Below are 25,649 nucleotides of genomic sequence, written 5' to 3' on the forward strand. Positions count from 1 at the left end.
CAAGTCTGTCTCAGTAAGGCAGTTGATTTTTTTTCCGCAAGTCTGACCAGTTTTCAGTAAGATGTAACAAAATATCATAAACTGCTATTGTAAAGTTGGAAAACGTAATTAAAAGTTCAGTATTCAGAACAAGCAGCGACAATAAACATTATGTTCAACTGAAAAGTTTGTAAAGTAAGCATAGACTTTATTTACCACTAGTACAGTGCATAAAGTTTAGTTCCAAACCCTATGCAGCTCAATGGCTTGTTGCTGTCTCTATACTTGACGTAATTCCTGGAAATTATTTTTCCATTTCACATGACGATGACAATCATATTTTCAACCACAAGTCACTCAAATTGGCAAGTGATGTCTAATAAACATAATTGTGTCCCTTCCAGCTTTTATTCACATAAATCTGAATATTCCTTTTTTATTTTTCCTGTGTTGATTATTAACACTTTTCAAGAGGCTTATTTTTCCCTTTCGTCCTAAACATACATCGCTTGCTGAATGCAATTTATATAAAAAAAATTATATGATCAACAGTTTGATCATGCAGATGCTTCACATGAACAAATAGGTCCAGATTAAAGCATCTGATGCACTGCTGTAAAGTTAGTCTGGTTCCCTAATCAATTTCACTACTTCTAATATGAAACCCAGATCCAAATCAAACACAGATAAACAAATTTTCTGGATTTTTCGGCAATGATCATTTTTCCGTAGGTTTTTGCTTTTATGCCATAAATCCGTATTTTAAGGGTAATTTTCATAAGACTTACGGTAAAATCGTAAGAGTTGGCAGTTCTGGGCTACTACCTAGTGCCACGTAAACTCGTCACCAGGGGTTAATGTGTTAAAATTACTTTCACATCAATAAAGACAAAAATGTCAAGGCTGCAACTTACATTGCATCTGCTGCAGCATTTCATTGGCTGTCAGCAGTTTTACAAGTAAACGATGATCAACAAAATTCAGTTGAAATCTTTGAGACAGATGATACTGACAGGAATGTGTTTTCACTGTTACAAATATAGTTAAAGCTGTTTCAGTTATGCTTGTAAACTGTATATTTGCATGAAATACCAGTTAAAATAACAGTTAATGCAAGAATATTCAAAGACCTTATAAAAGATTTTCTTCATAAATTTTATATAATGGAATTTTATGTGACACTAGAGGACATGGTGGAACTGCATCATATTTTTAGAACAGATTATTGCTGATTTTCCTGCCACAAATTTATACTCTAAACCAATCAGAAAGCCTGTTACCATGGGTAATGTGCTGTAACTTTGATACCATGAAGAAAAACCAAGATGTCTTACCAAAACAGCAATGATTCCCATTGGTTTTCCCTCAATCAAGTCACAGATAATCTTGTTGTTGAAATATTGCACTGGTTCCCACTGAAATAAAAACATTTTACATTATTTTTATGTATCCATATTAATTTTCTTTATCTCTCTCTGCAATAATTTTAGAAGTCTTTTTTCTCCTTAAAATTTAAGTCTTTGTATGTCATCAGATTTTCTCTTTTTAATTTGGATGATAAATATTTTCCTTTGGATGAGAGTTAAATCTATTGATCCTCAAGTATTGGTATCAGGTAGAAAGGGTTACTGTCACTATCTGTTGGCCATCAGATTCATAACATGGTCATCATTCCACATTTCTATTGCCATCAGATTCATAACATGGTCATCATTCCACATTTCTATTGCCATCAGATTCACGACATGGTCATCATTCCATATTTCTATTGCCATCAGATTCATAACATGGTCATCATTCCACATTTCTATTGCCATCAGATTCATAACATGGTCATCATTCCAAGTTTCTATTGCCATCAGATTCACGACATGGTCATCATTCCACATTTCTATTGCCATCAGATTCATAACATGGTCATCATTCCAAGTTTCTATTGCCATCAGATTCACGACATGGTCATCATTCCACATTTCTATTGCCATCAGATTCATAACATGGTCATCATTCCAAGTTTCTATTGCCATCAGATTCATGACATGGTCATCATTCCAAGTTTCTATTGCCATCAGATTCATAACATGGTCATCATTCCACATTTCTATTGCCATCAGATTCATAACATGGTCATCATTCCAAGTTTCTATTGCCATCAGATTCACGACATGGTCATCATTCCATATTTCTATTGCCATCTATATTTAGCTGTAGCTGAAAGTAGTTCTTCGAATGCTGGCACATGCTTAAAACACAAGAAAGTACTGAATACTTTTACACAATTATGGTCAATACAACTGGATCCTGACCAGTAACAACAACATTAATACTAACTGGACTGTGAATAAAGTATATAATAATTAATATTACTAACTCAACTAGTTGTAGTAATATTTAGTTGCCATCATCATCATCATCAAAATTATCATCATAATTTATATCATCGCCACCTCCATCACCATCAGTATTATCATCATCACTTGTGATCCTTCTCATCCCCCCCCCATAATCATTACCTCAATGCCTTCTCTCTGATATTCTTCCTGTTCAGATTTCAGGGTTAACTCGATGAACAGCTGCTGTAGCTTCTCATTACAGTAATTGATGGAAAATTGCTCAAAGCTGAAAATACAGGGATATATAAGCAATAATAATGTCAGATTTTTGGACATGAACATGGTCTTCAAAATGTATCAATAATTACAAAATGCTTATGGGAAAATCTAACATATAAAAAAATAATTATGATAGACAATAGAAATATTAGGTATGTGTATCATACATTGTCAGCTTGAATGCCAGACTAGCAAAAATGTTAGTTCTGACCTATGCCACATAAGAAACAACGAAAACAGAAATTTTCAACTTTGTATATTATAAAAACTAGACCTTGTTGCTTACCAATTAACTTGGAATATTTCAAAACCATAGATATCCAGAAGACCCATCAAACTGTGTTTTTGCTTTCTCTGAAATGAAACATTTATGGAGTATATGAAATAAATTGGGCACTAAAACTTTCTTTTTGTTGGACTGCTGAAACATAAAAAGTAGGCCACTTATATCTTCTTTAATTAGTGTTATGTAGGACTATCCCTCTACCCAAAATGATTATATATACTTAAGTGTCTGAGATAAAGAGCTTAATGAATAAGAAACACAATCAATTAAGCCTAGAAACCAGGTTGCTGTGATCTTCCTTTGGCAGTGATGAGTGATCCTGTTCCAGATGAATCCATCAAACCTGTTTGTGATAATACACCCTGTCAAGTTAGTCTAAACAGACATAATTCAAAATAATATGACTTTCGAAATTAAAGGTCATTCAATTATTTTTGATGAGTAAAGCTTTTGTTAATTATTTATGGGTTCTTTTCTTATGAAAAGGATAGATTTGTTGGTGCTCAAATTCATGAATACGCTTCTAATAGCAGTAATAGATTATTTCTTTCTCTAAGGTAGCTGCTTTTACACCGGTGCTTTTAATTCAAAGTTTGTGGCAACCAAATATTAGACTAGAAAGCCTTGACTAAGTCCATATCAAAATGAAAAAATCTGACAAAAAATTCAATGCAACTGTTGATGTGGATACTGATGGAAGAAAAGTGATTGCCATATCTCACTTTCCACTGACAGGGGCTTAACAAAAATTGGCACCCAACCAAAAAGTGAATCAAGAGAATTTGTTTTATTACCCTACTGTTCAAGGAGTCATTGATTTTCGTCACAATCCAAGTAAAGAGTCGGTCATATACACCCTTTGCCAGGGCATCCCGGGCATACAGTGCCTGGTCCAGAGTCAGTGGGGACATCACCTAGAATAGAAGCATAACATTTTGCAGTAAAGTTCCTTAGAGCTTATACAATAATAAACTTACAAGAAAAGAATTTAACTGAACAATGATTTTGTGGAATCATGCATCTCACCCATAGCTGCCAACCTTCCAGGCTTGCAATTAGTGAAAATAGGGATAAAAATTAGTGAATTTGGACATGAATTAGTGATAAATACCATGACAATAACTCCATCCACTCTGACTGTCAATACTACACTATATCAAGATTGCAATATAAAACTAAAACACTACATATCTGCATTTCTATTTAATATGGTATTCATAAACTTCACTTGTTCTTGTGATTATTTATCAAGACATGATACTTTGGCAGACTTGAACTTCCTCAACTTTTTGATCGTAAATTTGTTTTCAAAACAGTTCAGACTTCTTGCCTGCTGGTTGATCTCGGTGACTAACACTGCTGACAAATTTTCTGAAGATAAGGGGGCCATAAAGTCTGTCTTATATTTCCTCACAAGAGAAAATACTCTTTCGCTGTCATTGTTGCTGTCAGGAATGCACAGGAGCTGCAGCACTTTTGGTTCTTCCACAGGAAAATTTGGGAACGATTTTCGAGACCGGGAACATTTGTCGGAACAAATGTTTAGCATGGTCTCCAGCTGATAAAGATTGTGTTCAACAAGAAAACTCACAAATAATGCTTCAGCACTGGTAGCTTGCAGGTCTTCCGTTGATGGCTTAAAATATTCCAGAGCTGAAATCTGCGAATTCTAAATTTTCCCAACATCTACGTGTTTTTTGCAACCAATGTGCTTCCTCGCATCGTCTCTGCCACCATGCCCAGTACTAAAATTGTTAGCACACTGCGTGCAAAAAGCATCATGTATATCAATGTTTAATGGCAGAATGCACGGCCAATATTTGGTATATTCCAAATTAAACTTTCAAGATCTTACATGCCCTTACATGAGATGTTGAATGTAATTCAAATCAGTGTTGGTGACACATGCACGGAGCAAAATTCCGGTTCGGCCACAGTTTCTCTCAAAAGCATTTGTAAAACTACTCTTATACATATAGATTAAAATAGGCTAAAATGCTTGCTACCGGGCCAACTGTACCAACTGGATGTAGTTCTACTAATATTGTGACCGTCAGAACCAGACCATTTCGGCAACTGCCAATATCACAACTAGCGCTTAACGGGAAATTGATTATATTATTAAAGCTTTAAAATAACTGAGAATTGGAGAATTCATGAATTTTTGCTTGCAGCATGAATCTGTGAATCGCTGAAAAAGTCATGAAATTCACGCCAAAATCATCAGGGTTGGCAGCTATACTCACCCGTGAACACAGGAATGAAGATGTCACTTGCTGTTTATCCAGATAGGACATAAAATCCTAGCACATCAAGCTGGGAACTTTCATATAACTATTACTGATGACACCATACCAACATCTTAACATTATAAGCAAAACAAAAATCCTTCCATTCACCAACCTAGATGTACTTACTTGGATTTGACTTCTATGCATTATACAGGTAAAAAATTCTGTTTCATAAAGAAACAAGAATGGACATTACAGTGTGACTGATGGATGGATGAAAACACAAATGGGTAAAAATATTAACAAATACTGATATTGAAGATTTGTAAACAGCAAAAACCACATTTGGACAATTAGTCTACTATATTTGCTATGTTTCACAGAGTATTTTAAATGGTCCTGGAGTTCTGCCCTGAAAATTAAAGTGGGCATAATGAATGAAGAGATGCATGGACAGAAAAATAGACAAAATATTGAAATTGAAGAATTGTGAATAGCAAAGGGCACATCTAGATCAGTAGTCCAATAATTGTTCCAAAGTTTCAAATGGTTACCTTCAATAATTTAATGTTAAGAGTTTTGTCCTGGAAATGAAAATGTTTACAGACAGACAGACAGATTATGCACAGACAGACAGACAGACAATGGATGGAAACAGCAATAGCTCTATCCCCCATATTAAACTCTGAAGGGATACTTATCAAAGTAATAAGAATAAATGATCATTTACATGGAATAAAATGAAATAGAGTTAAATACTGAAATATATTTTAGTTACTATTAACTACTGGAGTAGAGAATTAGGATGGCACAGTTACTATGTGTACTCACATGCAGAGACCCACATCTGCCATCACCTAACATGCAGGCAGATCTGGGTCTATGCTGTTTTGATAGTAGTAATTTGTAAAACAAACAACACAGATCCTGACCTGCTATGCATTATGCAATAACAGATCATGGTCTATGTTACTTGCAGTTGAACTCGACTTATCAGTGTATATGGTAGCTTATTGTATGATGAAATAGACAACTGAGACCCAACATATATTTATATAACAATGCAAACCAAATTAAATTGAGTAAGAAAGTAGACGGTCGATGCTCCCATGTGATGAAAAAACTTCTAATCATGGTCCCAACTTCAGGAAAGTCATAAAATGAAGGTATTTGCAAGGCCCCTTTAAGTAACCTAGTTAGACACATGCATAAATAATAAATGAACATATGATGATGTTATCTCTGTAAGCAGATGACACTGTGGCACTTTCATTGCTAAAGAAGCCAGAACGGAATGGTTTTAATGTCTTTATCACTTCAGAGGGCTGGATATCAGATGTAGTGAATATTCACTTAATGTATTATGATTGGGTACTGTATTTGAAAAAAAAAATCCTTCTTATGGTTCAAAATTCTGCTATAATATGCAGCAATTTGTCCTTTGAACTTTTTGCCTCTCAAATAAATAGGGAGTTGCAATATGCAACAGCAACCCAAAGAGTTCACCAAAAAACAGCAACCCAAAGAGTTCACCAAAAACAGCAACCCAATGAGTTTACCAAAAAACAGCAACCAAAAGAGTTCACCAAAAAACAGCAACCCAAAGAGTTCACCAAAAAAATAGCATGAGGAAACTGAAGTTACTTTTACATGTAGCTACCTGGACATCCAACCTTTGAATCTTATTATCATTATGAATTTTCACTTTTCAGTGCCTGCCAATTAATGAAGCAAATAGGTCCAGAAATCTTAAGGGATTATACTTATACTACTCAGTCAATAGAATTACAAACAATCAGACAGACAGATGGAAAGTCAGGACATTTTTATCCCTATATCTGCATATCTTTGTGTTATTTAAGGTTAGAGAAAAGATGATTTAACAGACAGACACACTGACAAACAGAAGACAGATGTTGAGTAAGTATACCCTATCGCCCTTAGCCTCAATGGTTCTGTGTTGCAGTGCTAACAGAAGGATTTCTTCTTCACATCCCAGCAACTGGATAAAAGAAAAGAATTGATATAAACAAATACTGCTCCTTTGCTATAATTAATTAATTGCTAATTAACGTCCATAGCTAACAAATGCATTATATACAAATATGTCAACTGCTCCTATGGCCTAATGGTTACAGTGCCTGCATCAAATGCAGGAGGTTGCGAGTTCGAACCTCAGCTGAATCATACCAAAGACTTATAAAAATGTTACTAACAGCTGCCTTGCTAGGTGCTCAGCATTAAGAGTTAGTGTTAGGACTGGTCCGCCTGATTCAGAATAATGTGGCTGGGTGGGACATCATGCTACATGTCTGTGGCATGATGCCCCAGTGCTAGACATCACTATAATCTGCCACACTGCAGACATCGTAGCGATATCACTGACATTTTTTAAACCTACATTAAAAATCCAAATAACACATGCACATACAAATATGTCATATAATAAATAATTATGTAACATAATGAAAAAGATATTAAAAAACTCTATGAATGTGTGTGGAAGCATATGGATAAAAGATATTGTAAAATTATAATAACTGCATTTACTTGCATACATTATTTAATTGTCATATGAAAGTGCTTATGCACCCAAAATAATTCAATAATTACATGTACGTGAATTAAGGTATCATATCTGATTTGTTGCTTTTTTTGCAGGGTAGGGGTTGGGGGACCATAACTGACTTTTGTATGGTAGGTCCACATAAGAAAAAAATACAAAAATAGCACCATGTTAATTTAAAATCTAGTTTTGACTAAAGACCTTAAGCCAAGTACTTACCTGTGAAATGAAGATGACTGGTTCACTGTTAGTGATGGTGGCTGGTCCTCCATCTTCTCCGCTAAATTTAACATTCCCAAGATGCAATACTGCAGCAACAATTGCAAACAGGTCCTAAAATAGTAACAAAGGCTTTTAATATGAGAACTTTTACACATAATCTAAGTCTGTCCAAATAAATAAGGTGTAGTGCCCACTATTATTAAACATTACACTGTATTAAATTTGAATGATTTTACCATGATGGTAGTTTTATATCCATTAAGGACTAAATGGGGTCGTGTTTACAAGAATTGTGTAATATTTACATTTTTCGTAGAAATCAGGAAATTATTTCAGACTGCTCTTGTTTCCTCACTCGAATCTGATACAAGTGATGTAAATATAATGGAAGGACACCATCACCAGAAATAAAATGGTTTCACTCATCAAATCTTCAGCAAACAATGTGATGCTAAGTTGTTGGAAATATTCTAATTACTGAAAGCAATTAGTCTCTGTAAGGAACATTGATTTTGTTTGGATTGTCACTGGTAAAGCAAAATTTGATACAAGAGTTAAAATAGATGATTAAATAGTAAGTTTACAATTTTGAAAATAATCAGAATGAACAATTTAGTGATCATACTAGTGATGAAAATAAATGCAAATTTCAGCACTTTCTATTATTACGAAACTGACTTTTGACCTCCACACATCACCTTTCACCTCTCCTCAGGGCCGGCATTCAGGGTCTGAAACTTTTGATGTCATGTACTCAAATGTAATCAAAACTGCTAAAAAATATAACCAAACAACAAGTTAATGTTTCCAGCCCTGCACCCCAACCACACCATTAAAAGTTGAGGTTCCAAAACCATTGTTGTCTTCTACTCCAGGTTAAGACACATCACACCAAATATAATTGACCTCTCTCAATCAATGTTGAAAGAATTTAGGTTACAAGAAAAACTGACCAATGGATGGATGGATGGACATAAAGATGCAGATTACTGACCACAGGAAATCTGTCGAAGTATGCAGCCCAATTAAAAAATATTACCTTTTGTTCCTGGTTTGAGAAGCTGCACACATCTAAAGCATGCTGAACAGCCCTCCAGTTAGCTCTATCATCTACACTAGTCAGACTGTTGCTGTGGCCCTATGACAAAACTAAGACCATATTTTTATTATCATACAAAACAAGTTTTCATTTAAGGATAGCCCTTCATTTGCAATGTAAATTTAATGTCAGATCAATACAAAAACAACAAATATAAAACAATATAAAAACTTGTTATCACAAGACTACACTCTTATTAAGGTTTTAAACCCATATCAATGTTCCCATATTATACATTTTCAATAAAGCCTCAAGATACTCTCTAAGACAAAGGCACTAAAATGTAATTTAAAATTGTTTCACAATGCTATTTTTTACCTTTCATAAAATCAAAGTATTTTTGTAATGTGGTAGATTCATACATTTGTTAAACGAACTTCATGAAAGTCACTGAATAATTTCAATTTCTTACTTGCCAAGGTTTAAAAAACAAGAGAAATTACTCAACACATAAATACAATCTGGACTGAGCACAGATGTGCTATCCTCTATATCACATGTGCAAATGAAATGCTTCATAGAAAATTTTCACTGATTTGTTATCTAATACCATGGAGTAAAGTGTTATTATTAAAAATATTATCTGGATGGTTTCTGGATGTCACATCAACACATGAAAATTTATATCATGCTGAGGCAACTGGAATCTTATATGAACAGGATTCCAACCCAGATCCTTCTGATTTCACGTCTGGCATGCTCAACACTAAGCCACCAAAAACAATTAATCATAGTGTGAAACCTGTTGCAGGGTCTAACATTAAAATAAAATTTTGGCAGCTGTTCCTCCTATACGGGATATTAACATTACCCCTCTTAAACATATCAATATTTTTTAAAATCATCATTTAGGTGTTAAATTAATTATATACAAGACTGCTGATAATATTTTAAAGTTGTTCAACTTAATATTGATATTCAAGGTCATTCAAGGTCACAGTAATGTGTTATTAACTCTGAAAGAACACATTTTGTACCATTTGAAAGTAAATGATCAATTATTTAATTATTGCTTAATTATTTATTTGGTTAATTTAGTTCATTATTTATTAAAAAGGATGCAAAATATGTGTAACAATAAAATTTTGTTACGAAGTATAAACGATGCTATCCTAAGTTGTGAAGCTGAAAAGTATTTATTTTTTTACACATTTTTTAAGTTTGAAACAAAGGAGAGAGTGACACACTTCTGAAGTCAGCCTCACCTGGTTCAGGTAATAGTACTTTTCAGAAGAATTCTCTAATTTCAATTGACTTAACAGCACTGGAGTGGCACCTTCCAGGAGCTGATAGAATACATGAAAATTTCTCTCTCCCTCTGCTTGATGCACGACTCGTGATTTCTCCAGAAGGTAGTTTATAATATGGCCTCCAATTGGTGCTCCCTTTATGGAAAGAAAAAAGGACAAACATTGGTTTTAAATATTCTAAGCATTAGTGCTTAAATGTTGCTGAAACATCAATAATCTTATAGCAGGAGTCAGGCCAGATTTGCTTTCAGAGAAAGTTGCTAGGTCCTAACAAAGAAACATTTTGCATTGTTACAAGTCTATGCTCTTAAAATAAATAACACAAAAGAGTGAAAGACAACAAGCTTTGTAAAATGTAACAAATTATTTCCCTAGAATACAAAGTGAAAATGAGAAAAAAGAACTTATGGTATTGTGAATTAAATCCCACAATAATCCAAGAATTACAGACACGAGTCCTAGTAATTTAAAGTGCTGAATAAAATTCAGTACAAGTCTCAAAGAAATCCAAAAACTGAAGGCAATGACTTGTCTGTTATAGCTTATTGAGTGTTGATGTGTCAAGTCGTTTGCTGAATCACAGTAATGTAGTTCCAGGTTTGAATTCAGTATAAATTCCAGTGAATGTCTTTATCCAAGAATTTTATCAGAGTGCTTTTGTATTTCAAGAGAAAATAATCACTTTAATTCAATAATTTGAAGAAAATAAAATTCAGCCCAACTGGTCACAACATAATACAACTTGAAGGTATTAGATGAGCATGAATAACCAAGTCCTCACAATTATAAGATTATATAGTTCTCTACTTGACCTAGGCCACAATTAGCATTTTCTATTTTAAAAAATTACCTAATGGAAAATAACCTTCTAGAATGATCCTGATGTTTACAAAATCAAAATCATAACCTGTAAAATTCACTTAGGAAATTCCAAAACCCTGACTGAAATAAACATTTTCTTCTTCTATTAATAAAGAGCCTGATATTAAGCCCATACACAGAGAGAATAATTTAGTTATGTATTAGTTGCTTAAATAAAATGAAATAAAAAAAATTTCAATCAGGTCAAGCAGAAATGAACTCAGTTTTGGACAAGGTCAAGTCCAACATACAGTGGTACATTACAATAGCATGTAATAAAATTAAAAAATATCACTAACAAACCAACAATTAAATTAAATATACATATATAACAGCAGTCTTTGGGAGAAATGACCAACCAAACCCAATGCATAAAAAATAGTAATAATAAAAATTAATAATAATAAATGTCTTTAAGTATTATTTTAATTTTTAATGTGTAAGATTGATTTAGTTTCTTCATTTAGGTTTTTTCCCGCACTGCTGCTGATTGGTTTATCCATCTTGTACAAATTAAATTTGTTCATAACCCTATGTTTCACAAAAATTTTCTTAGATAAGGATAGGAGTGTTTTCACCAGATCTCAAATATATAAATAAAATTTTATTTTTCAGAACATGTTTATTTCAAACTTTAAAAGGCAGTTAACAGTAGATGTTTTCAAAATATTTGTTCATTAAGTCACCAGTAGCATTCAATATTATGTTTTTAGATTTTGCATTATAATAGTAACTTTGAAAATAGGTGACTTTTATTTACTGGGTAACATACATGTATGCAGCTCTCCTCCATTATAATGCACCTTTTCATAATGTGACTCCAGATATAATGGTACCATTATGGACCCCATGACCAAATCATACCAATATGTAGCAATATGGATTAAATGAAATGACCAAGTTTTTGTCATTTTTTACATCCTTGTTACTAAAATTGGTAGAAGGGTTAGAGGGGTACAAACAAACAGGAAGGTGTGTGAATACCACAGCCCCATGATGACCTGGCTAAGATCTGCTGCTGAGTTGGCCGATTCCAATTCCAATAGTATGATTTCCCCAATGAAAAGGAAGACAAACCTTATAAGAAACAAAAGACAGGTTTCAATATTATATGGAAGATTTCCTTTCCACTAACTGAAATTGTTGGATTGGATGGTATGTCTTCCATATTGCTAAATTTTGGTTTCAATTTACTCGTCATGAAGGGGGCCCCCGAGTGGCCGAGTGGTCTAAAGCGCTCTCCGTTACAGATCACTGCCATCTCACCTCTGTCTGCGTGAGTTCGAGTCTCGGATTCAGCCTATGTGGGTATGTGAGAAAGCTTGCCAGTAGCTTCTCGTGGGTCGGTGGTTCTTTCCGGGGTTTTCCCGGGTTCTTCCTCCACCATTAATACTGGCCGCCATGTATAGCCTATCGTGTGCTGAAAAATGGTGTTAAACCCTAAAACAACAACAACAACTTGTCATGAATGAATGAAAGTGATGGGGGGGGGGGCATGCAAAATTCCTTGGGTTGCTATTGCAATCTATTTTTGTTTTTATAATATTTATAAATGCTGTTGCAGTTGTGATTGTTATCATTCTTTATAAAACATCTGAAGAGTAAAATTTCATAAATGAAAACGTATATATATATATATATATATATATATATATATATATATATATATATATATATATATATATGCTAAACACAGACTTGACAAATATCAAAGTTCCTGTTTTTCTTCCATGAGATGCACAAAAATAATTATGAAAGAAGATAAACTATTTAGGCTTTCAAAAGGTGTCAATGTCTTTTGCAAACTTTTGAATAATTCCACTGAATAGTTCTAAAAATAATCCCTATTTGAAATAAGCTAAAACAGCTACCCAAGTACCATTACAAGTATATGATTAATAAACCATCATACCTTGTAATCAAACTGGATATCCATGTACTTTCCAAATCGACTGGAATTGTCATTTCGATTTGTCTTAGCATTTCCAAATGCCTGCATGAAAGGAAATTAAAACTGCTTTCAAGTAGAAAGTAATTTTCAAGACAAAATAAAGATATCTATTTTAAATATAAAGTACTTAAGCAAATGTATTGAAAAACATGATTTAAGCAGAATAAACATGAGGCACATGTATTATACTGTTTTCACATGTGTAATACTACCTTTGACAATGCATACATACATACATACATACATACATACATACACACACACAGACATACATACATACAAACATACATACATACATATATATACATCAAAGACTTAACTAATAGACCATTGTCTATAAATAGTCCTTTCATGATATGATATAGTCCATACATAGTCCTTTCATGATATAGTCTATAAATAGTCCTTTCATGATATGCCAGTCTATAAAGTCCTTTCATGATAATGCCAGTCTATAAATAGTCCTTTCCTGATAAGCCAGTCTATAAATAGTCCTTTCATGATATAGTCTATAAATAGTCCTTTCGTGATATGCCAGTCTATAAATAGTCCTTTCATGATATGCCAGTCCATAAATAGTCCTTTCATGATATGATATAGTCTATAAATAGTCCTTTCATGATATGCCAGTCTATAAATAGTTCTTTCATGATATGCCAGTCTATAAATAGTCCTTTCGTGATACACCAGTCTATAAATAGTCCTATAATGATATGATATAGTCTATACATAGTCCTTTCATGATATGCCAAAAATGCTGACAGAAATTGCAATTTAAAAGGCTATCCCTGACAGAACTGCGTGATAGGAATAAAACTATGATGTTCATCTGTTGTGAAAAGAAATCATAATCTGCCTTAGAAATCATAATTTGCCACAGAAAATATACAAATGACATAAACACTGCAAATATTTTCATCATGATGGCGAACTGAAAATTCTCTTGCTCATCTGTTATCCAAATAAAAATTGTCACAGATGAGCATCAATGCCTTATTTTCTGTTAACATTTATCAGACTTGCAAATAAATGGGTTGATGAACTGCAGAGGCATTGGTAGTCTGAGTTTCCTCTGACCCTTGTCACCCCATTTTTTTATATCTGGACATTTATGTTGGAGTGTAGGGTCAGAGTCAATTCCCTATCGACAAGTTGGAACTCACCGGCACCATTTGGTGTCGGCATGGGATAGCCACATACTAGTCGGCCCAGCAAACTTGAACAACCTTTGATCGAGATATACCTGCATGAAATCGATAGGAATATGATTTACTTTCTAAAAACTCATGAACATAGCGCATTCATCGTCTTTAATCAGCTGATAGATGAAAGTACATCGTTGCTGAAATCTGACCTGGATCTGGCCATTTGCATTCCAACTCACATGACTATACAAATCTCACAACCTACATGTTAATGACATCAGAGGTCATATGGTCATGTGATATCGACAATAAACAAATTTCCAAAGTTGTTGTACATAGAATTTGGACATATTATGTAGAAGTCACTTAATGTTTGCAAATAAATATAATGCACTCTTAATTCTCAACATATTTATTCTGAAAACAATGACCAGAAACATGTTGGTATCACAGAAGGGTGGAGAAAATCATTTTCAAGAAGTACAGAGCACATGTCAGCGATGTGTTTGTTGGTGTCATGTGACTACCACATTGACATGTGCTCTCTGCATAGTGAATCTGGTTTTCTTCAAACTGCTGCAACATTTACAGATTTTCACTAGTCTTTTTCAGAATGAATATTTTGAGAAGTTTATGGGGTTTTTTTCCTTCATTTTTCTATAAACACTATGTGACTTTTATTTATATGTTTGATTTGTTTTACTACAGCAACACTAGAAATGGTGAAATTTGGGTAAGTAGGGCCCATAACATGAATCAAGTATTGGCTTTGGATTTACTGCAAAAATGCATCAAATGTGTCAAACACTTCTGTATATCTAAGATACCTAACTGTCTAACTCGCCAATTTGTCCAAAGAGGTCAATAAGAAACATGGTCAGAAAATGAAATTTGTAAAAACAAATTAAAAAATGATATGCATTTGTTACTCCCAATTTCCCCAAAAAGGGTAAAACCTTGAAAAAAGAAATACACAAACTTTGATTCAGAATTTAGAAAGAGAAAGATCCCTACCATGACACAGGAGGACAGTACCGGTAACAGCCATCACCTTTATGTTGCATATTACAGTTCAATTGGGAGATACTGAAGAGTGTATAGGTATCACTGCAGTGCAAGTTGTTTTTATAGGGGTTTTTATTGATTATTTGTTGCTTTGCTTTGGATTAGTGTTGTTGTTAGATGACTCAATAAGGAATTAAAATAATTCATCACTGATGTCTGATTAGGGTAATCTGAAAATGGAGGTTTCAACAATTCATATGGTCATGACTGGCAAAAATCATCATGTATATATGTGTGTGTGTGTGTATATATATATATATATATATATATATATATATATATATATATATATATATATATATATATGTGTGTGTGTGTGTGATACTATAGTCTTCTCCTTCTGTTGCATTTAAACATTCATCAAGCATCCATATTCAATTTAATATCAATCAATTACAATTTCTATGACCAATTTTGGCTGGAATCTATTTTTCATGCAATATGGCAGGGATTTTTCTTAAAGTAATGATAAAGCTTGCTTACTACTTTATTAAAAGTTTCACTGCATTTGAGAAACAGGGTTTAAAAAAGTCTCAAAAAAAACCATTTTCAAATTAGCCTCTTTACTTTTTACTTGATTTCATAAGAAAATGGACCAATTATCATCTATGAAGTTTTCAACACTGCACAGAAAAAGTTAAATTAATATTTCATTGAACATTCACTAGTCAGAGGGAATTAATGATCAATCTTGAAAAGTGAATCATATACCAACACTTCTCTTCTACAAACCTCTAACAATGGATTTGACTGAAGAAGTCTGTCCCTGATGACCTCCACATTTTTGGAATGTGTGCTGGTGGCAGCAATGTACTGCAAGATCTTTTTGGATGCCTCTGTCTTCCCAGCACCGGACTCACCAGATATCAAAATACACTGGTCCCTGTTTTCTCCTCGCATTGATCGGTAAGATGCGTCTGCAATAGCAAACCTGAAAGATGGGAATTGGAAATCTTAAAAATAACTGAATTCTAGCTTGAAAATTCAGTAAATTATGATGACACTGGCCAACTGGAACTTCTAAGCCAAACAGATAAAATTCAGACCAAACAAAGGTTTTAAATTATAACTCTCACTCAATAGAAGACACATCATGTTAACGTGGTTCCTATTTTAAGGTGAGAATTGTATGGATGGCATTCATTAAGTGGTGGTAAAATTACACACATAGTTCACACATGGCAGTCACAGTATAAAGGTGGTATCCTATTTGGCTCCCAATGAGGGTTGTTGTTGTTGGGTTTAACACCATTTTTCAGCACAAGATAGGCTAAACATTGCTGCCAGTATTAATGGTGGAGGAAGAACCCAGGAAAACCCCAGAAAGAACCACCGACTAACGAGAAGCTACTGGCAAGCTTTCTCACGTACCCACATTGGCTGAACCCGAGACTTGAACCCATGTAGATAGAGGTGAGATGGCAGTGAGCCGTAATGGTGAGCGCTTTAGACCGCTCAGCCACTCATGGCACCATACCAAGAGGGAGTAATGTTATAATTATCATGTACTTCATTACAAAGTGGTCTCACCACAAGGCAGCCATTTTAAATAGGGCATACTTTTGATATTGTGTATTTAATTATAAGGCAGTCTCACCATAAGGCAGTGTACTCTCTGGCTCTCAAGGACAGCATTCTAATAAGGGCATACTCTGTGTATCGATGACTTCATTATAAGGCGGTCTTACGATAAGGCAGTAAAAAAGTGTCCATTAGTTTTAATTTTTGATTGATCCAAGTGATCATAAAACATGGTGTAATTCATATAAAAAGTCATGAATGCTCATCTAATATTTACAATTATATGAAGCACATAGCCATCATATTCACACACCCATCATATTCACATATTCATCATGTTCACATAGCAGTTATATTTACATACCTAACATTCATTTATCTGTCATAGTCACATAGCCACCATTCACATATCTGTCATATTTATATAGCCATCGTATTTGCATGCCCATCATATTCACATATCCATCGCATCCATCTACCCATAATATTCACATACCTGTCATATTGACATAACCATCATATTCACATGCCCATCATATTCACATAGCCATCATATTCACATACCCATCATATACACATAGCCATCATATTCAAATAGCCATTATATTTACATACCTATCATAGCTACATAGCCATTATTCACATATCTGTCATATTCACATAGCCATTGTATTTGCATGCCCATTATATTCACATATCCATCATATTCACATACCCATCATATTCACATGCCTATCATATTCACAAACTTCTTATATTATCATACCCATTATATTCACATAGCCATCATATTCACATACCCAACGTATTCACATACCAATCATATTCACAAACTTCTTATATTATCATACCCATTATATTCACATAGCCATCATATTCACATACCCAACGTATTCACATACCAATCATATTCACAAACTTCACATATTATCATACCCATCATATTCGCATACCCATCATATTCACATACCAATCATATTCACATAGCCGACATGTTCACATATCCATCATATTCACATATCCATCATATTCACAGCTTCCCATATTCACACACCCATCATATTCACAGCTTCCCATATTCACACTCCCACCATATTCACACATCCATCATATTCAGAAACCGATCATATTCACATACCCATCATAATCATATACCCATTATATTCACATACCCATCATATTGTCATTAAAGAACTTGTAAAAGCTACAACGCTGATTAAAGATCTTAAGAGATCAATAAAGAAACATGAAGAGGGAGGGTTTACTTGATGCATTTTTACATCAACATACAATTTAAGCTGATGGCTGCACTACATTTGATTATAATCGTTGGACAGAATCTGTCTTCAGCTTTACAAAAAGAATCGAAGGCTTTTAAACATTTTAAATATTTTACAACCTGAAAATAGCTATAGGGTGGAAGGGAATTTGCTAGGTGGCAATACCCATATTGTTCTATGACATTAAGCATTTAAAATCAGGGGCATAACTGTTCTAAAACCTAAAGAGGATTTTGTGGGGCAAAATACCATTTATTATTGAGGTATTCAAATTGGTTTAAAGGATTAAAGACTGACCAATCATAGGCAGTTGAGTTAAGACTGACCAGTCATGGGCAGTGGAGTTAAGACAAAACCAATCATGGTCAGCTGACTTGACCAACTATGTCATACACAACACACCTTCTAGTGATGATGTGTAAATATACAAAAGTTCATCCCCTAAAAATCAAATAGTTATAAAATTATACACCAGAGTGAAAAGTGTGATGGAATACTTAAAATAGTGAAATATGACCTTGAACTCAAAAACAGGACTTAAATTTTGGCAAATGAAACATATTATAATGATAATGTGTATGTATACAAAGCTTAATCTCTTGATCTTAAACAGCTTCTAGATATAGTGAAATTCAATTTGTGAGGAAAAACAAAATATTAAGCAATGACCTTGACCTTGAAAACAAGACGCCCAATATGGTTCACAAAAAAATTCTAATAATAATTTATTATATTAATCTTCTTCCCTTAATCCAGGGTGTCACAGTTGATCAGTTGTTAGCATGGTGGACTCATGACCAAAAGGGTGCAGCCATAAATTCTACCATCAGATCAGCCTGGGTCAGCTACCGTGGTGTGTCCTTGGACAAGGCACATTACTCCAACTGCCTTGGCACTAAATAACCTACATGTGATACTGTGACACAAAGCACCAAACAAATCATCCAATAATCTATAATCTCCAATGGCTTGAAAGTTATTGAGCAGAAATTAAACTGAGGCAAAATTAAAAGTTGTGCTGTGACTTAACCTTAAATATAGTAACCAAAATGTGGTTCATGACACACCTTCTGATAATGAGGTATAATAACACTAAGTTTAATTCCTTAATCTCAGGTTAATTCCTTAATCTCAGAAGGAATGAAAGTTACAGAACAGAAATAAAAGTGGAACAAAAAAGTACTAAGATAGAATAACCAAAGAGCTACACAACATACTTTCTAATGATGTATGACTTCAGCAAGTTTCTTCCCTTATTCTCAAAATGGCTACAGATGTATAGTGCAGAACTGAAAGTGTGATATGCGGATAGAAGGAAACAAGCATACAGTGCCTCCTGCTTTATTAAAAAAAGGTGGAAAACAACAACAATAATAATAACAACATCAACAACAACAATGATAATAATAATAATAGAAATAACAATAAGTTATGATTTTTTTAAAAATCTGGACAAAAATCTTAACAACTCAAGGGCAGTTCTAAGTCAGCAAATATTGAAAATTAAAATAAGTATCATATAATAAAAATTTATCATTTCTCCCAACTTTTCCCCCGATTTCCCGGTAGCGACGGAACCCTGCATATAATAAAAATCATTGGCATTTCAAGAAATGAAAATTCATGGGGTACATGACCATCCATTTACAAAAAATGTCATATTTTCTAAATATTGGAGGTATTTTTTTTGAAGAAATTAAGGACTGGTTTGAAAATGTCATGCATAATGTTTTGCACATTTAGTCAATTTAGCACAATTTGCGATAACTGTCCAGGATTGAAGAGACCCAAATAATTACATAATTAGTAAGTTGTGGTAATTACAGGATAATTTTTACTGTAATCAATTAAAGTACAATCACTTGTAATCACTGAATTCCTAATTTACTTTTTGCTTTCTAACCTCTTATTTGATAAATTATGTATAATTATTTTTTTTAATTATGGTAATACAAAGACTAATAGTTATTTAATTCCTGATCAATATAATAAATGTATATTTTAAAAAAATATGTTCAAGAAAAATAGTGGATGGGCCACTACAGTGCCTGAATACTGAGATATACACAAAACCTGGCCAAAATGTAATGGACAGATGGTTGGATGGCTGGTTGAGGGTAACACCCCATGCTCTTCCATTGTCATGGTAGGATATGTTACTGTCTGGGAGGAAAATCACCAATTACTTTAGCTAGATTACAAATGTAAAATGCACAAAAATTCCTACACCATATTTTGTAAATCAATTTCTATGGCAAGTGTTACCATACGTCCTTGCTTGTAAGTTGAATCCAACTGCAAACATCACTGACATGATATTATGCACTGGCAGATCAGGGTCTGTTCTATTTGTTCTACTTATTACTCATAACAAAGTAAATAGACCAAGATTTGCTGGCACATTATGTCATGGCAGATCTTGGTTTGTGCAGTTTATAGTTTGGTTTATAAGCAAGTAAACTTCTCTTTCTTATTAAGATGGCAGTTACTTTACATAATGCCTGATTACTTAGTTATCAAATCCAAACCAAATGTTACAGGATATTATAAATTACTGTATTTATAAAAATGAACCAGAAGTAATGCACTGTGTGTACCATATGTCATAAAAAGAAACTGCTGATCTCAGTATTGTTTCTCTGCAGTACCTTTTAAATAAACCTCATGGAAACAGTTTCTATGAGAAAAGTTATTGATTCTTATAATTGCTTATAGTTATATAACTCATAATCTAAACTATTTATACCAGACATGTCAAACCTATTAGATTTTTCAATGCACTAACTGTAGCCTGCATGTAAAATACTGTAATTGAATCCTAGGAAGGAATCTTCTTAATGTTTAAATTAATTATTTATGATTTCTGCTTTGCAAATTTATTTGTGGATTTTTTTTGTGTGAAAAACTAATGCTTAAGTTACGACCGATGAAAACCATTCTCAATGCCTATTACACCTCCCCGGTAATGGATACTGTTTCACACACAAGTCAGTTCCCATTTTAGTCTCTTTGCCTAGGATTCAGTATTATCTCTCAGCTTTTGATGTATATTTTCAAGATATCAGACTCGTGTGTGTGTGTGTGTGTGTGTGTGTGTGTGTGTGTGTGTGTGTGTGTGTGTGTGTGTGTGTGTGTGTGTGTGTGTGTGTGTGTGTGTGTGTGTGTGTGTGTGTGTGTGTGTGTGTGTGTGTGTGTGTGTGTGTGTGTGTGTGTGTGTGTGTGTGTGTGTGTGTGTGTGTGTGTGTGTGTGTGTGTGTGTGTGTGTGTGTGTGTGTGTGTGTGTGTGTGTGTGTGTGTGTGTGTGTGTGTGTGTGTGTGTGTGTGTGTGTGTGTGTGTGTGTGTGTGTGTGTGTGTGTGTGTGTGTGTGTGTGTGTGTGTGTGTGTGTGTGTGTGTGTGTGTGTGTGTGTGTGTGTGTGTGTGTGTGTGTGTGTGTGTGTGTGTGTGTGTGTGTGTGTGTGTGTGTGTGTGTGTGTGTGTGTGTGTGTGTGTGTGTGTGTGTGTGTGTGTGTGTGTGTGTGTGTGTGTGTGTGTGTGTGTGTGTGTGTGTGTGTGTGTGTGTGTGTGTGTGTGTGTGTGTGTGTGTGTGTGTGTGTGTGTGTGTGTGTGTGTGTGTGTGTGTGTGTGTGTGTGTGTGTGTGTGTGTGTGTGTGTGTGTGTGTGTACATAATAAATATGTCATTCACATATAATATGATTGTACCTCATCCTTCTTAACACATTAACCCCTGGAGGTTTTTGTTGTTTTCGCCTGAAATTCAAATAGGAAACACATTTTGAAACCTATTTCTAAATACATCCTAATACATCAACTTCCAGGTGATTTTCCAATAACCTAATGCCTAGTTCTGTTAGAAACATCATTTTTCATTGGCTATTTCGCTCACGCATGAGCAAAAGGGTAAAAGTTGGAGTGTTGTTTTATTCTTTTTTTTGTGTGCTTAACGGACCCATCATTTTCATATCGAGAACACTCTTTATTCCAAATGCCCATCTTATCCTACTTTTTGCAAAGGTTCATCTGTCTGTCTGTAGTATACCAGCCTGCCTAAGATATGATACCAAAAAGTCAGAAAATCAGATTCAGACCACGGGCGAATTTGGGGTGGAAACAAAATTGGGTCCAAAGAATGAGGTTTTTCCCTTTGTATTTTGTAGTGCAACTAGAACTTCCAGATTATTTGGTATCATTGTAGAGCTACATCTATCTATCTACCTTTCTATAATACCACCCATTTAGTCTATCATACATGACCTTGATGCTACAGAGCTCGGCAGTAGGCTACCAGACCTGCCAAATGAATTTATTGTATTGTGGTAAATTTTTAATTTTTACATTGGGCACAGTCACTTAATCCTTATCACATTTTTGCACATTACACAGTGTATAAGTATTTATTTTAAAATTACATTGCTTTTTTAAAATTCCAAAAATATGAAATATAAGCACCTTCTTGGTGTTGTACTTTTCTGCTGTCAGGTCTTAAACACACTGTTAACACACAATTCAACAGATATAATTTACGGAATCATGGCATCTTCCGTGCAATGTAATCACTACCCAAATACGATATTTAATTTATAAACATTACAGTCAAACAAAAATTTGTAGAGAATTACATACATAAAAGAAAATGTTTTATTTCTGGTCTCCTTTAAGTTTTGATGACTGAGGGTGACAATAAAATTTAACCTGGGTCTTCCTGGTACACGTCTCAAGCCCTCCCTCATCCCTCCTTTCCTAACCGAGATTCAGATATATTCAAATATATTTACACTTTCTGAAATGTTTGACTTGAAAGAAAATCATGTGATGCACTGCAGCATGTATAAATGGATGAAATTATATGAATATCACTATATGCCCATCCATGTAGAAATTGATGATGGCATCAAAATTCTAAGGCATTCATGGAAAAGCTTTTTTTTCTGGTGCTTGATTGGAAATGCAGCAATGAAATGGGTGATAATTTTACATAACAATAAAGTATCATGCAATACTAACACATGGGGTGGCAGCTCATAGAAGTTGACATTTCTGTACGTGTTGATAAATTTTCCATTGTAGATATCCAGCTCATGGTAGGGGTTGACAGAGACCAGAACAGAACCTATGTATGTCTGAAATAAAATATAAATGAGATCATAGAACATGACTGCCACACCATAGTGCCTAAAAAGTTATCTAACTGCTAATTGCAAGACTAAGCCAATGAGACAGATGGACAGCAGTAAGCTGCATATCTTAATTTCATTTGTGGTGGGGGAAAAAAATATACAAGTAACAAAAACAGCACATAGTACACAAGTCTGGTGGCCTTTTCCCTACTAATAACATTGAACTTGGAGCTAGGAACTTGATGACTGTATAATAAGATTTGGACCTAGGTAAAGTCTGATCAAATTATCTCTAGGGTTAAAAACAGACAGCCTCAATATGGAAACAGGCCATTGGCATACATTATCCCTCATTATAATGTTGACTCTGAGGGCAGAGAGTACGACAATAAATGCATGAGAATTTATTTTTAATTATTATAACTGCTGCAAATTGACAGAAAGCTGAAAAGCAAACTTGTACAAGCAGTATACTCCCCAGATATCTTAACAGGTATAGTGATAAACATATCAGCAGTTTGGTCATCTAACTGCAGACGAGTACATTTATGCTTAAAAGTACAGAACAAAAGTCTTCAAAAATATGGGAAAAGGCCAATATCTTATGTACTGATCTTAAATAATTGTTAAATTACATGTAAAATGTAATCCTTCTGATTTAAAAGAACCTTTCAAAGAGCTGAATGAACAATGATGGTGTTGCAGCAAGTTCATTTAAGGTGTAGTGGGGCTAAGTGGGTCTAAGAAGCATCAGTACAGCTAACAGAGTGCTGTAGGTGTTATTTAATTATATCTGATTTCATATATATTAATTTCAATTTAATTGTTTGTTTGTCAGTTTTAATTTTTTTTATATTATTTTTCATTACATGCTATAGTAATGTAAGTTTATTCACTAGAGATGATACCTTTTTCAGAAAATAGTTTGACCTTGACTGTTTGTTTTGTAAACACCAGGTGTTGATCTAGATCCTAACCTTCATTTAAAATTAGTAGCAACCATGTAAATAAGTTTTATTTTTATTTTAAAATGATTGGTTGTTGTCGAGGTCATGATGGGACTACATGTTTAAGATGTAAACAATTTTTTTTATTTTTTTATTTCTTAGAGTAAAATGATTGGTTTTCATCAGTGCCACACTGGATATATGTGATCTTTAACAAGTACATAATTTCTATGAGGTTCTGGAACACGATCATGTGACCCCCTTTTTGCATTTTCAAATATGATATAACCTTTGTTTTGGAGAGATATTCTCAGTGTTAGTTGGACTGTTATACTGGAAGTTGTATATTGTGCTGTTTGCAGTTATTTCAAATTACTTGGATGCAAAAGGATTAATTCTTTTTTTCCTTGAAAATACATGTGCTCATACAAAATTCCTGAGCAAAGACAGCTCTTATAAATATTTATTCAGATTTCCAAAAACTGGAGTGATATTTCTTGTTTCTACAAGGAACTGTAGACTTCAACACAACAGGTTACAGCATACATCGTTTTCCATATTGTATTCTTCATCGGGACTCAAACTTGAAATCATTAGAACATTTTGTTATTAGGACTACTAAAATTTGATTTGTGGATTATTCTTGGATTATTTCTGGATCTGATTCTATAAAACTGTAAGTTCAAATTTTTTCATTGAACTGTAAGTTCAAATTTTTTCATTGTCACAGAATTTTTCCAGGGAAATAAAATATTGTATTTTTCAAAGCTTGTTGTTTGCCCTATTTCTTGTGTTACTGTTTATTCAAACCTAAACACGTAAAATAAGATAGGGGTTGGCCTGGAGAGAAATTAGGTAAATTTCTGCTGAAATCCAGTCTTGGGGGTAGAGATAAAATCAGGGGCCACAACTTCTCTTACCTTGTGGAACTCAAATTCTTAACAGATATACAAAAGAACTTAGTTACTATACAGCTCCAAGTTGTAGAGTGGAGTCACAATGACAAATGCAACTGAGACAAGAAAGATATAAATCTTTAATAAGGTTAGATACTGAAATGTGAATAATCAGTGCCTAAATCCAAATATTTTAATGCAGGGCAGACGATGGACATCCATTCTCCAAATGTTACAACAGTACAGTTTGAAAACAGTACCAAACTATCACCATGTATAAACCTTGAAAACATCCATCTCTTGTCTGACTGTTGTTACATTATAACTGCATCATGTTGTGGTAAATCCCCATGGACCACAGAATCTGCAGAGTTTTTGCATTTATTTAGAAAAACTATATTTATTAACTGTATAATAGTAAAACATAATAGTAAAACAAAAGTTACTGACAAATATACATAAAGTTCTTCATAAACTAATCATCATGTATAGTCCACAATAGATTAACCCAGTAGTTGTAGTTTGGGTTGGATATCATGTATAGTCCACATTACATTAACCCAGTAATTGTAGTTTGGGTTGGATCTCATGTATAGTCAACATTACATTAACCCAGTAGTT

General features: G+C 33.9%; 1 protein-coding gene across 5 annotated transcripts in view; it reads right to left on the bottom strand.

The window, feature by feature from the left end:
• Positions 1-25,649, bottom strand: part of LOC149775862 (unconventional myosin-Ic-like) — a 168,997-nt gene that overhangs the window by 88,741 nt on the left and 54,607 nt on the right. For all 5 annotated transcript variants that reach the window (XR_016416624.1, XM_089944487.1, XM_089944485.1 and 2 more), the window contains 11 exons: positions 23,073-23,188; positions 16,000-16,198; positions 13,019-13,099; positions 10,201-10,380; positions 8,936-9,034; positions 7,894-8,007; positions 7,039-7,110; positions 3,672-3,791; positions 2,878-2,945; positions 2,493-2,598; positions 1,314-1,394 (listed from right to left, as the gene is read on the bottom strand). Coding sequence is in view for 4 of the 5 variants with exons in the window: in XM_089944487.1 (XP_089800613.1) it covers positions 1,314-1,394; positions 2,493-2,598; positions 2,878-2,945; positions 3,672-3,791; positions 7,039-7,110; positions 7,894-8,007; positions 8,936-9,034; positions 10,201-10,380; positions 13,019-13,099; positions 16,000-16,198; positions 23,073-23,188 (1,236 nt within the window). In the remaining variant the exon portion in view is untranslated. The remainder of the gene's footprint in view (positions 1-1,313; positions 1,395-2,492; positions 2,599-2,877; positions 2,946-3,671; positions 3,792-7,038; positions 7,111-7,893; positions 8,008-8,935; positions 9,035-10,200; positions 10,381-13,018; positions 13,100-15,999; positions 16,199-23,072; positions 23,189-25,649) is intronic.

This window comes from Sinohyriopsis cumingii, chromosome 19, assembly GCF_028554795.1.
Source record: "Sinohyriopsis cumingii isolate HCF-2022 chromosome 19, ASM2855479v2, whole genome shotgun sequence".
Taxonomy (NCBI): Eukaryota; Metazoa; Mollusca; class Bivalvia; order Unionida; family Unionidae; genus Sinohyriopsis; species Sinohyriopsis cumingii.